The 16,818-nt window shown below is 44.6% G+C and overlaps 1 protein-coding gene across 6 annotated transcripts in view; it reads right to left on the bottom strand.

The window, feature by feature from the left end:
- HNRNPM (heterogeneous nuclear ribonucleoprotein M) overlaps nt 1-16,057 on the bottom strand; it is a 37,662-nt gene extending 21,605 nt beyond the window's left edge. Inside the window, exons 1-5 of one of the 6 annotated variants that reach the window (XM_064280515.1) lie at nt 15,918-16,057; nt 9,187-9,356; nt 1,725-1,777; nt 815-822; nt 636-729 (exon numbers count right to left, since the gene is read on the bottom strand). In XM_064280515.1, the coding sequence (XP_064136585.1) occupies nt 636-729; nt 815-822; nt 1,725-1,777; nt 9,187-9,356; nt 15,918-16,030 (438 nt within the window). In that variant the 5' untranslated portion in view covers nt 16,031-16,057. Of the gene's footprint in view, nt 1-635; nt 730-814; nt 1,582-1,724; nt 1,778-9,186; nt 9,357-15,917 lie in introns of those variants that run through there. The other 5 variants (XM_064280516.1, XM_064280511.1, XM_064280512.1 and 2 more) reach the window with 5 other exon arrangements.
- Nucleotides 16,058-16,818: the final 761 nt, after the last annotated feature.

Raw genomic sequence — 16,818 nt, 5'->3', positions numbered from 1 at the left:
CAAGGGAAAGAAGATACTTGATTTGGATTAGATATTACAGGGGAAGTGAGTAACTACAAACTCATTTTAAAAAAGAAAAATGGTGGGCCAAGGATAGGATTCAGACTGGGTAAAACTGCAGATGCTGAGTCCTCGGGAGGTACAAACAGTGCGCTCAACTGCTAACCAAAAGGCTGGAGGTCCGTGTCCATCCAGAAGTGCCGCAGAAGAAAACCCTGGAAACTTATCCAAAAAAATCAAGTCACTGAAAACCCTATGGAGCACAGTTCTACTCTGACACACATGGGGTTGCCATGAGTCCAAACCGACTCCACAGCATCAGGCACTGGTAGAGTCCCTTATTTGCATAAACCAATTAAAAAATGGGCTCCCTTTGAGCTGCCCTGAGAAAACAGGGCAGGCTGGTCTACGACAAATCACGGATGTTAGGAAGGTGGTCAGCAGCCGTTCAGGATCTACGCTCAGCCACTATTCAAGAGCTCTCACAGGAGTGACTGGTGCCTCTTTACTAAAAACAGCAGACTGGTGTGCTCTGTCACATGAAGCCAAGGACTATTACTGTCTTTACCTAACTCTGAACAGGGATAACACAACGATTATAAATGGTGTCCACCAAGTGTTAATCAAAAGCTTACTTCTTTGACTTTCAGTGGTCTTCCACTCAGACTATGCTTGTTTAGAACTTCGGCAGCTTTTTTCATGCTCTCTTCCATCTTGAATTCAACGACACTATGAAAAGATGAAAGCAAATGAGTGAAAACAGTCCTACTATTTAGAAGACTCAATTGCTGATAAGTAACTAGACGATACTTACGCACATCCCTTTAGAAGAAGCCACAGACCAGTCAGAAGAGCAAGAAAAGGGGGAAAAAAAGAGAAAAGAAACAGTAATTAACAATGACAGTTACATGGCTTATGTAACAAGGTTAGTTTGTTTTTGTCTTTGAATTAACCTTTCTAAGGGGAAGCTCGCAACAGCGTCTTGCCTAGCCTTCCGTATTAAAAGCTGGGCTCCTTAGTATCTCATTTCCTACACATTACCAGCATTACACTATAATTTCTGAAGGTGTAATAAGCAGACCTGAATTCAGGCTCTCCAAGAAATCACACAAACTTTAAATCTGCTTCCCTCTGTACTCAGTTTCTTATCATACTCCTTCTTGAACTTCTTCCCTTCCATAAATTAAGCTCATCCTATTAACTATTCTAAGCCATTCTACTACACGACAGAAAATTGTTTTCTCTTTGAACTATGCCAATTTTAAATGTTCAGGTTTTAAATATTTGATTTACAATTTACTGGCTCAAAGGCAACTTTTCGGAATCTTTGGGTCACACAACTTTCAAATTCAGCAAACAACCAAGAGTGACATTTTCTAGACAAGAACACACGTTTTACATTAATATACCACCGCTAAAATTCCATGCATAATTCACACACAGCCAATTCCTCTGTTAACAAAGAAACAATGCTGCTGTTGGTCCCCAGTTATCCAAATTGGGCATCCAAACAGAATACCAAAAAGCTCTTTGGCCAGCCATTTGGAAAAGCCGGACTCCCATTGCAAACCCCCTCCCACCCCACTCAGATGTTTGGCAAAATCAAACATATCTGCCATAACATGAGCACTCACTGCCTTCCTGATTTCATTCGATTCCACGCCACCATACAGTTACATTTGTCATGTAGTAAATCCACAGAAGAAATTCTCTCAAAGACTTACCCTTGACTTTCCTTCAGCGTCCATTAAGAGCTCCACGTATGTTACCTCACCAACTACAAATCAGTTTCCAGACGACACATAAACCAAGGGAGAAAAGCCAAGAAAACAATGGGAATTTAGAACAATCATCAGCAACCTTGTATGGAGCCTCTGCCTTATAAGAAAGCCCAGAAACACTCCATATTCTCTAAACCACCAAACTAGGCATTACAGGTGTGCAGTAAAAGGAGGTGCGAACTCCTGAACAATATGTCCTTGATTTTCCTCCCACCACAAACGAGCTACTTCCACAGATTTCCATATCCGTTTCCCTGTCTGGAATACTCATTCATGACGAGAGGCAATCCAAATCTACAGGAAAGAAGTCTGCATGGTTCACTTTTTGGGGGAAGGGAGGAAAACAGTTTTACGCACACACACTTACTGGTGAAAGCAGGTCAACGGTACACAGGCGGCAATGCCGCTGAACTGAGTCCAAATGCAGAAATACAAGACTGTGTACGTATATGCGCAAAAGCACGTTCACACGCACTTACGCAGACACACGCACAGAGCCAGGGCTGTGTAATTACACAGGGTCCCATGCTTGGGAGGACACCCCACGCTCTCCTATTGCTGCCATCTTGAAATTCTTAATGATTTCTCCACAGAAGGCCTGGCACTTTCATTCAGCACTGAGCCCCCCAGACTCTGAAGCTGGCCCTGCACACACCACCAGGCTCCCTAACTGCTGGAAAATGTGTATTTGATTACAGGATCACAAAACCAGAGCAGCATCTGGATTCTCTTCCGTGAAGTAAGCTAGGCTTCACTCTTGCTGCTTCCTAAACCTCCCCATAAACGGACACAAATACATTCAAATTTAGGGCTGAATCTGCATCTAAGATAGTTAAACAAACTCACATGATTATAATCTATACAGAGAGGAAACAAACAAAAAAATTAACTCGCAGATTTTCCTCAAGGTTTGGATTGCCAGTTCACGACCACTGTAACCAGATTTAAGAATCCATCACGAACACAACCACCAAAATGGCTGCTGAATTTGAAGATGGCACACAGAAAACAGAACCTTAAACAGTTAACTTGGAAAAAACAATCTAAGCAGGTGCTCCAAAGTCAAGGAAGGGCTTTGGTTCTCAATTTTTTTTCAAGGATTATTTTTATGTTAAACCTCTCCAATTGAGTTTTCAAGTCTGGCTTAGTAGTATAAGGGTAAAAAGAACCCACTTAACAGGACTCAACAAGTCCTGCCTATTCCAACTCCTTTGTTCAAAAGATACTAAAATTATTATCAGAGTTTTAAAATTAATATAATGAGGAATTTAAGTTAAAAATAAGAAAAATTATTTTATTAACGAATCTAACAATCTAAGGGCATATTTATCCATATATTTGCTGGAAGGCAAGAAGGCAAGAAGGCCAGGCCTTCAAGTTTAAGTCTACAGCCTCACCTTCTTGTCCTCTCCTGCAATGTTACAGAACCAAACCAGCACTTTGCACAAAACAGGAAGGGAAAATAATTAGTGCAAAGGAAGGAAGAAAGGAAACTGAAGGGTCCAGGAAAGCTTAACTTTTGGAGTATGCATTCCCATGGGGCAAACTGAGAAATGATTTAAACATGATCACAGCCAAGGGACAGTCATACAAATTGGCTTTATTTTATCCTTACAGAAAGTAAAACAAATCCCACAAAGCCATGGCCATTCCAGAGGTCATGTTAAAAGCCGTGTATTTCCATAATGGCAGCCAACTGAGAAGTAACGCCCCGCTCTACTTCTATGAAAGCTGCAGAGCAGTGCCGGTGAAGATACGCCCCAAGTCCACCCTGGTGGTGAAGTGGTTAAGAGCTCAGGCTGCTAACCAAAAGGTCAGCAGTTCGAATCCACCAGCCGCTCCTTAGAAACCCTATGGGGCAGTTCTACTCTCTCCTATAGGGTCACTATGAGTCAGAATCGACTCCAAGGCACATAACAACAATGGCCACCTTAAAATAAATAAAGGAATCACAGTAACTCAAGATGGCTGTTAACCATTTTATTGCCAGAATCAAATACTGGTGCATTTGAAGTTTCTGGCCTGCATCCATAAAGACAGTTTATCAAGCAACTGTTATTGCAACCTAGAAACCAAGCCAAGTCCAAACTTTTTTCTATGGTCCTAACTATTTTAAACAAAAAGCCAGGTTTAAAAATGAGGTCTTTTTCCACCTAACAATTTAGTGATGGTAAGCACCCAACTTTAATCTTTTTACCAAAAATTTGCTTGAAAGGTTCTCTCCTTTATTCTCCAATGGTAGAGCCATTAAATGAAAACAAAAAATTGCAGTTAAAAAAACACACTCCATTTCCTATCAATTTAGCACAGAGAAGCAGCAGCCAGAGGTCAGGCAGTCACGGCTGTAGCATGGAGAGTGCTGTTCTCGTTCCTGTGCGAGGTCCTACTCTTCCCATCTTTACCCAGAGACCTCCGCAACGCAGACACGTCAGCAAGCCAGCTTTACAGGATCTGCAGTCGCTGCTCATTCATACTTCCCTGGAGGAAAGTAATCATGAAGCTTTTGGAAGCCCACCTCTTGTAGCGCTATAATATTAAAGCCTTTTATTGCAGTATGGCTATCACGAATTTGGAGAAAAAACTTTCCAAGTATAAATAATCTACTCAAATTCAATGAAATGAACTTTAAAATAGAGCAGGCTGTGAAGACAAGTTCTATTGCACATTACTATATCTAAAAACAAAAACTTTGAAACTCTAACACCAAATGTCATCACCTATCTTTATTTCAAAATGCTGAGAAATCATTTTTAACTAACATTCAAGCAGATTATTAAAAATTTTGCTTCAAGACCTCTGCTGTCTGTAACTCCTTCTCCTTTCTTCATTCTCCTCCCAGAACTCGTCTGTCTTCTATGTTATGCATAAATAAAGCTGCTACTGTTCCTTTAAACTTTTTTTTTTTTTTTGCTTCAAGAATAAAACATAACATGAGAATAAGCAGATGAGCAACCCCAAAAGGATTCAGATAGCCTCCTGGAATTTAATCCTCTTGCACACACTTTTTTTGTAGAGGGTCAGCACAAAAAAAAAGAAGACCCTCAATGACATGAGCTGTTACAGTGTCTGCAACAATGGACTCAAACATAGCAACCACTGTGAGGATGGCACAGGACCGGGCAGTGTTTCGTTTTGTTGCACACAGGGTCCCTATGAGTCGGAACTGACTTGAAGGCAACTAACAACAACAAGAAGCATGTACTTTTATCACAGACAGTATTTGTTTTTACTTTCCCATTTACTGCTCAAGTCTGAAATGGGCCGAAAAAAAGGAGTACAAAGGCCAGAGCTTCACTGAAGAGAATTCATGTGATAAAGCCTAAAAAACCATGGGGGTAGGGAGGTGGAACAAGCTAGAGCTGGGCACATTGTCAAACATTTTTCACATAACGTTAGAGTCAACTCTTTGGTATCCACTCTAATGGAGGGATGCAAACAATAAACATACATTTTAATTTGGAAAGCTTTTTTCTTTGATATAATATTAAGACAACTTGAAAAAGGGCAAAATAATTACTCTACACAATGAATACTTGATTTATGAGCAAGTAAGAATACGAATGCACCCATGCTGGCTCCTGATCCCATGGCAGGAGAGCACCACCTCTACAGCAGAGCAAAGGCCACCAAGTAAGCCAGGCAGGCTGCCCTGCTGGGGCTTGACCTTGGCATTCACACACGTAACACCTGAGCGGAACTGGCCTTTCTAAAATGCAGGCAGGATTTTCAACAAGAGAAAATATAAAGGACCCAAGGAGACTGGGTAGCGACTGTAAATCGAAAAGAAAGTTCTGCCCACAAAACCAACAGTGCAGATCACCTCTAGAGTCCACGGAGGCCTTCTGTTGGACTACACCTGCCCTCCGGCCTTGGTTTTCAGTCAGCTGAGATTTGAAACTCACTTAAAGCGATGCATTAAATAACAACAGGATTAAGTGCTTTAAAGAAATCTTTGCTTACACAAGTTAGACTGACTGCTGCTAAACCTGGAACTGACAGAGTAAACTTCATCACTGACCAGTCTTCCTTGCTCTGTGTTCTCTGCTCACTATTTACTCACTGCTGCTGCGGCCCAGGCCTGCCTCTGTGGCCCAGGCCTGCCTCTGCACCCCGGCCCTCCTCTGGTTAAGCCAGGGGGACCGGCAGGCGCCGTGACATTTCTTCATCCAGATATGACTCCCCGGTCTCAAACTAATGTAGCACAACAGTAGCTCAATTTAGAACTCCCCAGATCACCTTTTGCTCAAAGAAATCTGTATTTGTCTCCAGTCCTTAAATCAGGCACCTGTAGGTGTGTATCTATCTCATCATCTGTCGAATGGAACCAATTAGGGAGTCGTGGGATTTAAGTTGTCACTCTGAAACCAAGTTTGGCGATTTCCAATTCAAATTTTATACAACACCGTAACTCTTTTTTTTTTTTTTTTTTTAAATCTAGCAACTCTTTGGTGCTCTAGCGGCCATTGTTCCATTTCGCACCTCCACTAAAATAGGCAGGATCAAAAGGAAGGACAATAGAAACTTTTCCTTTGTTTCATGGGCCAGTTAGGACAGCATGGGGCAAGCATGGCTGTGAAAACGGTGTTTCACCCACGTCCCTCATGGGCGTGACGGAAGGAGTTTGGAGTTTGGGTAAAAACAGAAGCGTGGTTCACAACAAATTTCCTCTTTAAAATCAGCCATGCTGACTTCATGATAGCGCCAACACACAGCTGGCATCTTACAAGTCTTGTGATTCTACCTAGGGGGGATGGCCTAAGGGACTAGTTCACAGAATAGATTAGTAATAGGGTCTCCTAGAATCCTACTAAGTGCCAAAATCAAAGACCGAGAACCCACACGTGGTGTCAAAGAAGGGGAAGACTGGGAATTAGGGAGAGGTACGTGGCACAACCTCAGGCGTGATTATCCTTAGAAAAGGTGCTGTCTTTCCATCTCAAAGCTAGCTACTTTAGTTTCGACCATGCTGGTAGATTTCAAACGTTCAGATCAGTTGAAGACAACAAATTCTAGCTCTTATTCCAGCAGAATAAGGGTTAATTCATCAGGGACAGACTCTACCAGTGGCTGGATTATGACAGGCCAAATCTCTGGTTTGTCCACTTGAGGGATTCTCTTGAGACTAATGCTCCCAGGGCCTAAGCGCCTCAATCTGCAGTTCTCTCCAGCGCAACAGCAAGTCTTCAAACCAGTTAAAACTTACTCCCAGCCTATACCAAGTAAATACTTCCCAACTCAAACCATTTAAACATCTTTTGGCACTCTGAGACATGAACAAAAACATTTTTTAAGGCTCATAGTAAAAACAGCAAGAATACTTCTTAAGGAGTCTGTCTGTAAACACAGTTAATTTCTTTAGACCTCACATACTGAATATAAGCTTTATCAAAAAAAAAAAAAAGGTATCTTCCTCTCATGATTCTCTTTACCCACAATCCAATAATGCTAATAATTTAATTAAACAGCAAAGTAATTAATTTAACCAGTACAGGGGAGCTCTAAACAAGAACATTTTAAGGTTCATTAAAAAGAAGTGATTTACTGCACACCTGTAATTCTAAATTACACCACCAAAGATACACTGAAAGGGCTGAGCCGGGGCATTCGTAGCAGTATGCCCGGGGAATATGAGAACCAGTTTGGAAGTATCCAAATAAACCACCAAGCTGGTTCCACACTGAATACAGTGCAAAACAGGAAAGTGAGGTGAACTGCTTCTACATCCAGAAACGCCATGGCTGCTGCTGCCAACTTCAAGGCTTCCCGAGCGGAATGACTGAATGGTAAGGCAGTAAAAATGGCACCTACTTTATCCAGCATGTCCCAAAACTGGTTCACACACTCCTAAAAAAGAAGAATTAATTTGGCCTGCCATCTCGTACAAAATGCTAACGATTGCATTTTCAAAGCCACATTCCTGGTTCTTGGAACTTCTATGCCTTATCATCGGCAGAAGTATCAATTCAGCGGTTCAACCAAATCACAAGAGCACAGATTTAGGGGTTATTCCAAGAACTAATTCGAATGAGACCCAACTGTACTGTGCAGAAATTCTACGCTTGTATTGAAGCAGCAGTCCCAAAAACCAAGAACACTGCATCTGGGATGCCACATGACACGCCCCTCAGACAAAAAGAAGAAACTTCGCTCTTGCCCTAGGAGCATTTGCAGGAATGATTTGGCTGATCAAGGCAGGGAAACCAATCTGACACCAAAACGTTTTCCATCCATGTTATCTGGAGAAATACCACATGGAAGCAGCACATGGCACTTAGACTGTCCGGAGAGGTTCCTGTTGCCTAGTGTCATGATAGAATTAAGTAATGGGACAATGATGGCAGGAGGTCGTTCAGAATTTCAAAACCCAATGCCGGGAGCACCAGCACACATACCAAAATGGCCTATCCAAGTGGCATCTCTCTCTGTCACTGAAATGGTAATCATTAGACAAATCAAGCTCACATCTATTTTCATTATGAATGCTCCAGAAAACCAATACCTTTCAGTCCTTCAAAAGGCTCCATTAAGGGTAATGTGATTCTAGGCTTCTCTTAGTGGGAGGCAAGGGGACCTCAAGGCCATATACAAATTGTTCTCTGTCAATAGCTCTGTCTAAACAAGGGCTGAGCAATCTCTTAGTCCTGAGTGCCACCAGCAGGGCCAAGAATCAGGAAGGAAGAAAGGAAGAAAGACAAAAGCAGAACAGGAGTGTGGAAGGAGAGAGAGGACACACACCGTGTGCAAAGGCAGGGGCCTCCTCAGACCTCCTGGTGGCAGCACAGCCTGGGTCACGTCCCCTGGACCAGAATTTGGACAACTGGGCTGCGACTGATACATATCATAAGGCACCGCATTACAAAGCTGATACCTTATTCTGAGCTCGCCAATTGTCACTCTGCTGTGTCTGTTCCCCAGGAAAAAGGGATGGGGAAAAAAAGCCTAACAGCTTAAATACAAACTGATGTTTTGTAATTTAGAACCTAAACAGCACAAGTTCCAACTACCGTATTTTGATCCCAGGAAGACATCCACAAAATTTAAACAAAATACCTTCCTGCGAGAATTTGAAAGCTTAAAAAAAAAAAAAAAAACCTCTCCCACCTAATGTAAAGAATTCAAAAAATGTCCTTAACACAAAAGGTTCCCCTCAAGTTTAATTGAAGCCATAACTAGCCATATTACACCGTAAAATCACTGGTAGGTCAAGGGACCATACAAATCACCCTGTTGACACATAGGTGCATGACCACAAAAAAAGGTACAGTGGGAAGGGTTAGCTCTCAAGCCTGGATAGAATACATGCTCTCCTCAGAACAGCTTCCACTGACAAAATAACCAAGGAACCGGCCACAGAGAAGATGACACACCAACCTTTTTTACCCTACTCAGCCACCAGTACCATTACCTTTTTCTTTAACCAGGTCTTTAAGGGACTGCCATTTCACATCAAACGGTATGTTTGTAATGAAGGCTCTGTATCTTTTAGTTGGGTTGGAATATGGCTCAAAGCGATTGCCTCCTCTTTTCATGCTTTTCTCCTTCCTCTTCTCATTCTGTGTAGGCCGCTCTCCTTCACTGAATGCAAAAGAGGAAAAAACAAAAAACAAAGGGTTCACATGTCAGCACAATGTGAAAAATATTTGATTTATGGGGTTTATAATTCCAGAAAGTTGCACGTAACAATGATTAATGCTGGTTTTGACTTGGGACATTCAAACTAAAATGCTCCATAAGGCACAGAGTTGCAGTAGTTATATTCCTTGAAAGCTATCTTATCAGAAAATACGCTCTCCACGGCACCCCCCAGTAACAGAGTAAGTTAAGTAAGGTAGCAGACCCCTGCCTGAGGTGTTTTAATTCCATGACCAGAACAGAGAAGGGAAGATTTACAAGCACGAACAGCAATAGATGGTACATACAGGCCCTACCAATTTTAACCTCATAAATAAAAGTGTCTTTTGTTGTGTAGTTAAGAAAGAAATCATTCTCTATACAACCCTACTACCTTGAACCTAGGAAAATCCCAGTTTGAGGAAGTCCGTAGGTAAGAGAGGCTTAGAGTGCAAACAATCCCACCTTCGGTAAAGAAGGGCGGAAGCCTTTCAGGTGTGCCCTTTCCTGTAAGTTAACACTCTTTTCCCTTTGTGTGCTAGGTGCCTCCATCCTGTTAACATTCCATTTCTAAGCTCTACATTCAAACTCAGTTCCGTATGGAACAAAAAAACAAACTTTCAGAAGAAATGCAGATTTCCGAAGCACAGAGAAATTTATGAGTGGAGGTCCAAGCAGTGGCTTGGGGAGCACAGGCTGGCGTGGGAGCACCCAGGGCAGGGCCCACGCACTGCCTGTGCAAGGTCAGTCCCTCTGACTGCTGGGAGGCATTGACAAGAGACAACCAGAACAAGTACAGAGCCAGGTGAAGCTGAGCCCTTGACCTTTCCACTTTACCAGCCCTATGCTTTCCGCCAGTGAGAACCCAGGGACTCCCAAACCATAGGTTCAAGAACAGATTTTGTGATCTATAAGAAAAATGGGAAAAACAAACTGATGATGATACAATCAAAGGACTGGTCTTTTTTCTGGGATATGTTTCCCCTGGGAGGAGGGAGCTGTTTCCACATCAGATAGCTGGAGAAGTTCTCTTTTAATGTATTTAACCCGGAAAAATCAGAAAGTTAGCAACTCTTTGTAACCACCCCCCCATTATTCCATTTCAAACTGTCCCCCATATCCAAAACACTAGTGTTAAAAGCCCAGCCAACGAGAGTGTTAAGAGCCCAACCAACGGCCTTAGTCTAGGGCAGGTGCAGGTATCATCCTAGTGGGAGTTACACTCTATCGGACACCAGGCAAAACCAAGAAGGTGGTAAGAGGTTCCTGTCTCTCAGCTTGTTTCTTTCTCTTTTCATCTCTGGTAAGATAAAAGGTGATGCAGGCCACACCCCAGGGAAACTCTCCTTACATAAGATCAGGGATGTGACCTGAGTAAGGGTGTCGCATCCCACCCTGATCCTGCCTCATTAACATAACAAACATAACCTAATCCTGCCTCATTAACTCATGTTGCTGTGGTTAGGTTCCATTGGCATGATGAACAGGAGCAAACACTGCCTGGTACTTAGCCATCTTTTTGAGCCCGTCGTCACAGACACTTGTCAATCCATGCCGTTGAGGGTCTTCCTCTCTTTCATTGACCCTCTAACTTTACCAAGCGTGATGTCCTTCTCCAGGGACTGTTCCCTCCTGATAACATGTCCTAAGTACATGAAATGAGGTCTCACTATCCTCACTTCTAAGGAGTATTCTGTCCGTATTTCTTCCAAGACATATTTGTTGGTTCTTCTGGCAGCCCATGGTATATTCAAAACACTCTGCCAACACCATAATTGAAAACCATCAATTCTTCTTTAGTCTTCCTTATTCATTGTCCAGCTTTCACATGCATATGAACCAAAAAACGAAACCAAACCCACTGCCATCGAGTCGATTCGGACTCATAGTGACCCTACAGGACAGAGTAGAACTGCCCTGTAGGGTTCCAAGGAGCGCCTGGCAGATGACGCAACTGAAAATACCATGGTTTGGGTCAGGCAGACCTTAGTCCTCAAAGTGACATCTTTCCTTTTGATCACTTTAAAGTAAGTCTTTTGCAGCAGGTTTTCCCAATGTAATACATTGTCTGATTTCCTGACTGCTGCGCTTCCATGAGTGTTGACTGTGGATCCAAGTAACCCTAACCCAATTTCAAACCTAACCCAATAACTTGACTTGTACCTCCTACATAAAGTATCAAATTTCTAAACTTTTAAAGAAACTGAAGCCACAACAGCTAATCTACCTGCGCCAGCTAAATGTCTTAACAGTATTCTCCCAGCTAACTGGCTCTCAAGTGCCACTGAAAACTGGATCTGACTCTGGCATCCAACCACCCACCCAAAGTTCTAAAGAGACCCAACGTAATGAAAACCTCTTCTAACATTCTATCAACCTCCTATTTCATAATACATTCATAAAGACCAGAAAAATATCTTTAAGTACCTTCTCAACCATTAAAATAATGTTTAAAATATGGCTTTAGAATTATGTATTACTTTTTGAAAACTGATAACTTATCATGTCACTGCCCTACCAAACTAGAATAATCCTGTACATAAAGATCTCAACTAACAAAAAAGATCAAGAGTGGCTACTCCACAAAGGACTGTTATATTCACTCTGTAAACCAGTCATCCCAACCTCTCTCTGGCTCCACTGCATTCCCATGCACACCACTCTCCTTACGTCCAGGGTTTCTCAACGCACGGAAGGGCGTAGTTTAAAATGGCGCCCTCAACACCCTGAAATTCCGATCACATCTCCTGAGGGACAAGTCTCCCCCAGGTCCCCTGAGAACCACCCTTTATGCAAACTGCTTCTTCACAGAAATCCTGTAACTCCTGAGATCCTCTAATGCACTGAAGATGTGGAGCACACTATTCACAGCGCTACCGTATTCCAGCTCCAGGCCTACCACCTAAACTATGCACTCGATTCAAGTTCTAGCTCTCTGGCTTTTCACCAGAAACACCAGGAGAACACGTATCCATGGTAGTTCGCACAGGTGCTGTAAGAATCGACAAAGACTAACACAGGCAAAAAGCAACTTCGTAAATTTTAAATGCAAAAAAAGAAAGCAGTGATAAAGAAAAGCTCAGTCTTTAGGGTCACATGTCTGGGTTTGAACCCCATGTCACCATCTCTTTCCTAGGTTTCAGTTCCCTCATTCGGAAATGGAGATCAGTATCTACACTTACAGGTTTAAGGCTCTTGACTGACAAATGATATATTTTTGTACCAGTAATTTTCTTGAAGGGGATGGGGAAAGGGACTGATTCACTCCTAGCCTTCTAACACTGCACGTCCTGATTAAGCTTTAAAACAAGCCAACAAGGGCAGTGGCTGAGGAAACCTTGGCACCTATACTCATTACAGACTACTGAAGAGACATTCAGCTTTTAACTCGATGAAAACAAAACAAGGTAACGGAAGAGCCCATCTGAGAACTCAAACAAAAAAAAAACACAAGCAACCTAATCTTCGCAGACTAGTATCTCTTTCCCTAGCCATGAATAATATCAAAGAGCCAAGTGAAAGTTAAGGACTGGTAGCACATACTCAAATAATCCAGAGCCCCCCATTCTAATCCTGAGCTCACCATCTAATGTGCCTCAAAAAACCTTTCTATCATGTATGCAGTCACTTTGAAAAGTACAGCAAACACGACAATCCTTGTAAAGCACAGAAAATCTGGTTTAAATAAAGCCATTCAAATGACTGCTCAGTGAGTGGTCACTGTGGAAGCAGCAAGGATCTTGGAATCAAGATGGCCTCCCCTAGAGTATTGAGTCAAGCTCCTTAACCTGAGTTTTCTCAATTGCTTAAAAAATTTTTTTTTCTGGATTATAAAACAGAGTTAAGACTAATATTGCTCCCCAAGAATCTATATCGAATATATTTATTTTTAAAATAACCAATCCATCTGTTTTCTGATTCAGCCACAAAAATAACTGGGGGGGGGGGGTAGCTTAAGTGGCAGATTTCTAACACATGGCGCAACCTTTATAAAAATCAAACATTTCTATTTCTCCAAAATGAGTGATTTTCCGCTACTACATTACACCCTAACTCTGAATCTTGGCTGCCTTTAGATGGAAGAGATTTCCCACCCAAGTAGAATAATCCCTCTTCTCACACCCAGTAACTGCAAAACAAACTGTCCAACCTAGGGTCTGGTCAAGCTCGCTGGCATCACTGCCTTATGGGTCAACTGCACACTCCTGGTAGAGAGAGGTCAGCAGGCCCAAGTTTCTGCCTTCTGACTTATCTCTCAAACACTTTTGAAATAAAAACTCAAATTCCTTAGCCTGAATTCACTGCTCACAAGCTGGCCCCAGCCTTCAACACTACAACAGCTTCAGTTCTTTATAAACATACAAAGCATATACCAAAACCCCAGGTCCTTTGGACACTGTCCTCTCTGCCTCTCCCCAACCATCTTCTCTCCCCTTCCTGTTCCTGGTGGAACACTCCCACCACATCAGGTTAGGTCGGGAAGGGGGGCAGCCTGCTGTGCTCCCGACACTCCACTCACTTCCATCACTGCATATAATTACCTCACTGCAAAAACCTGAGTCCCCTCTCCGTGGGCTACTGAAGAGCTTCAAGAGCTTCACAATGCAAAAAAAGTTTTTCACAGGCTCTAGGAAAAAGATCTAAGTGTTGCTAGCTTCCTAAAGTACCCTCTATTAAGCCTGTTCTAGACTCTAAGGATCTTTCCAACAAGGGCTTGTCTTATCTCTGCCTTCAGGTTTTTAACACTCCACTTATCACATCTGTCAAGTGAAAATGTCACATAATGTCTATCCACTTGAAAATGGGAAACCCTGGTGGCGTAGTGGTTAGCTGCTATGACTGCTAACCTAAAGGTCGGCAGTTCAAATCGACGAGGCGCTCCTTGGAAAGTCTAAGGGGCAGTTGTTCTACTGTCCTACAGGGTCGCTATGAGTCCAGATCAACTCGATGGCAACAGGTTTAGTTTTCGGTATATGAAAATGGATGGTGGAAAGTGGAAAGCTTTAAAAATGTACTTCATGTGCTATAATCTCTAATTCAACCTTTCACCTGCATGGTTCTAGCAGCCCTCCATCTTGTAGTAACTGCTTTGAAGAAGAAAAAAAAAAAAAAGCAATACAGGACACCTAGATGTATCTCAGAAGTCCTTCTAGGCTCCCCTAGACAGTTGGTGAAAAAAGACAAAATGACGTCCCTTTCCAGCGTTTCCAGTTTGGGGAATAATTAGAAGATAACTTTTTCTTGATTTCCGAGGACCACAACCTTTCTATTGGCTCAAAACACACTTTTACATTTATGTTGTCCCTCCCCACCTAAGTAGAGACAGGGCCTGAAATATTTTCCCATCCAACAACAACATAGCTGGCATTTACTACGTACTCATTAACATAAATGCTTTAACAACAGTCACTCAACTCCCAAACATCTTGTACTTGCTGAAAACTCAACTCTACGTTACTCACTTTAAAATATTTGTGGGAAATCAAAGGTGCGCCCAGCCTTTTCTTCCCCTCCCCCCGCGGCCGCTGGTTGGAGCCAAAACACTTCACATCTTCTTTTCCAGTGCCTGTAATCCGAAAGACCGGGTTTCACCGAGCCACAAGAGGAGGCCGCCTCCTTTAACTCAATTTTCAAATTCCAAAGACCCGAGACAAGGACCCGAGACAGGGACCCGAGCAGGCCTCGAAAACATGACGGGGTCTGGAAGTGGATGAGCCAGACTAACGATGGAAAAATTTTCCCTGCAACACGGACGGGGATTGCATTTTTTTTTTTTAATCCCTTACTTTTTGTTTGTGTTTGTTTGTTTCTAAGGGTGACAATCGACCAGCAGGTCCGATCACTCTACGAATACCTACTGCGCACCTGGGGAGGCGGCGCGGAAGCCGAGAGGGACTTCAGGCCGGGCCAGAGCGTGGGGCGGTTCCAAGAGAGGCACTTACAGAGGGGAGGGGGAGTGGGCGACGAGGTGGGGGGAGGGGAGAGGAGAAGGAAGGGGAGAGGAGGGAGGGAGGAAAGAGCGAGCCAGCTGGGGGGGGGCAGCCTGATCCGCCCTCGCGGCCTTTCCCGACACCCCCCCACGCTACCGTTTACCGGGGCCGACACTGCGCGGGGCCCTGCGCGCGCACTCTCCCCCCTCCCCCACTTTACGAATCAGGAAACGGAGACCCAGGGAGAGGAGCAGGGGTTACGCCACGCGCCCAAGGTCACCGGACCGCCGAGCCCGTCTCGGACCCGGGGCTCACCGGTTCCAGGGCCCGCGCCATTATCCTCGGGGGCAGAGACGGGGCCTGAGGCCTCGACGTCAGGGTCGGTCCCGACCTGATGGGGGTTGAGGCCTGAGGAGTGGGAGACAAGCCGTGAGGCGCTCCCGAGGCCGCCTGGCTCCTCGGCCGGCCCTGCGGGAAAGGCCAAGGCCGAGGCCGCGCCGGGGGAAGACCGCCAACAGACTAACGGAGTCGCAGCCGCGAGTAGGCTGACGGCCGCCGCGAGAGAGCCCAGGCCAAGGAATAGTGGAATACTCACCCCTTGGGGCCCGGAGCCCCGTTGCCGCTCGGCACGCCGGTCGCGCCGCTCTCCTCCTCCATTTTGGGCTCCGTCGCCGCCACCTCGGCCGCCGCTTCGACCCCTGCCGCCATTTTCTTCGCGTCTGGGCTTTGTGTGAGCGAGGCAGCTGCGCGGCGCTGCGCCTGCGCGCTCACGTGACCCGGCACGACCAGTAGCGCCTGCACGCGCCGCGGCCGGCTCCCGCCTTGTCCCCTCCCGCCCCGGCCACGCCCCTGCCCGGGCCACGCCCCCGCCCCGCGCAGGCGCACACTGGCAGCTGTTATTCATTCCCGCGACAAGCCTGCATTAGGCACCGACGGGATCGCTCAACCGTTTTCAAAGTCTGTTGAGGAAACATCGCCCATCCGGACCTAGTCCCTCCCAGCTTTCTGTAGCCAGAGCTGGGGCAAAGGGACAGCGACAGCTGTCTAGGGGTTTCTAGAAGCGTCAACCAACCAACCAATTAGTTGCCTTCAAGTCGCTCCAACTCATGGCGACCCCATGTGTGTCAGACTAGAACTGTGCTCCATAGGGTTTTCCAGGGCTAGTTTTTCAGAAGTAGATCGCCAGGCCTTTCTTCCGAGGATTCTCTGGGTGGACTCCAACCTCCAATCTTTTGGTTAGCAGCCAAGCGTGCTTAACCATTTGCAGTACCCAGGGACTTCCTGGAAAGTGTACAAAAACATAAAGGAGTTAGCCAGACACTGTGAGCAGAACGTGGGTGATCCAGGTAATAGGACTGGTGTGAAAAGCACCATCTCTCTAAGCACCTTGAATATCTGAGCTGGGTCCAACCTGTCCACCTACCATGCTGGAAAGTTCTGGGTGCAGAGACCCTGGCCTACATCTCCCTCCCTGAACCCATCTGTCAATCAGCAGC

The sequence above is a fragment of the Loxodonta africana genome, chromosome 3, assembly GCF_030014295.1.
Source record: "Loxodonta africana isolate mLoxAfr1 chromosome 3, mLoxAfr1.hap2, whole genome shotgun sequence".
Classification (NCBI taxonomy): Eukaryota; Metazoa; Chordata; class Mammalia; order Proboscidea; family Elephantidae; genus Loxodonta; species Loxodonta africana.
Note: the sequence above shows the minus strand (reverse complement) of the source record. Positions and strands in the feature narration are given on the sequence as shown.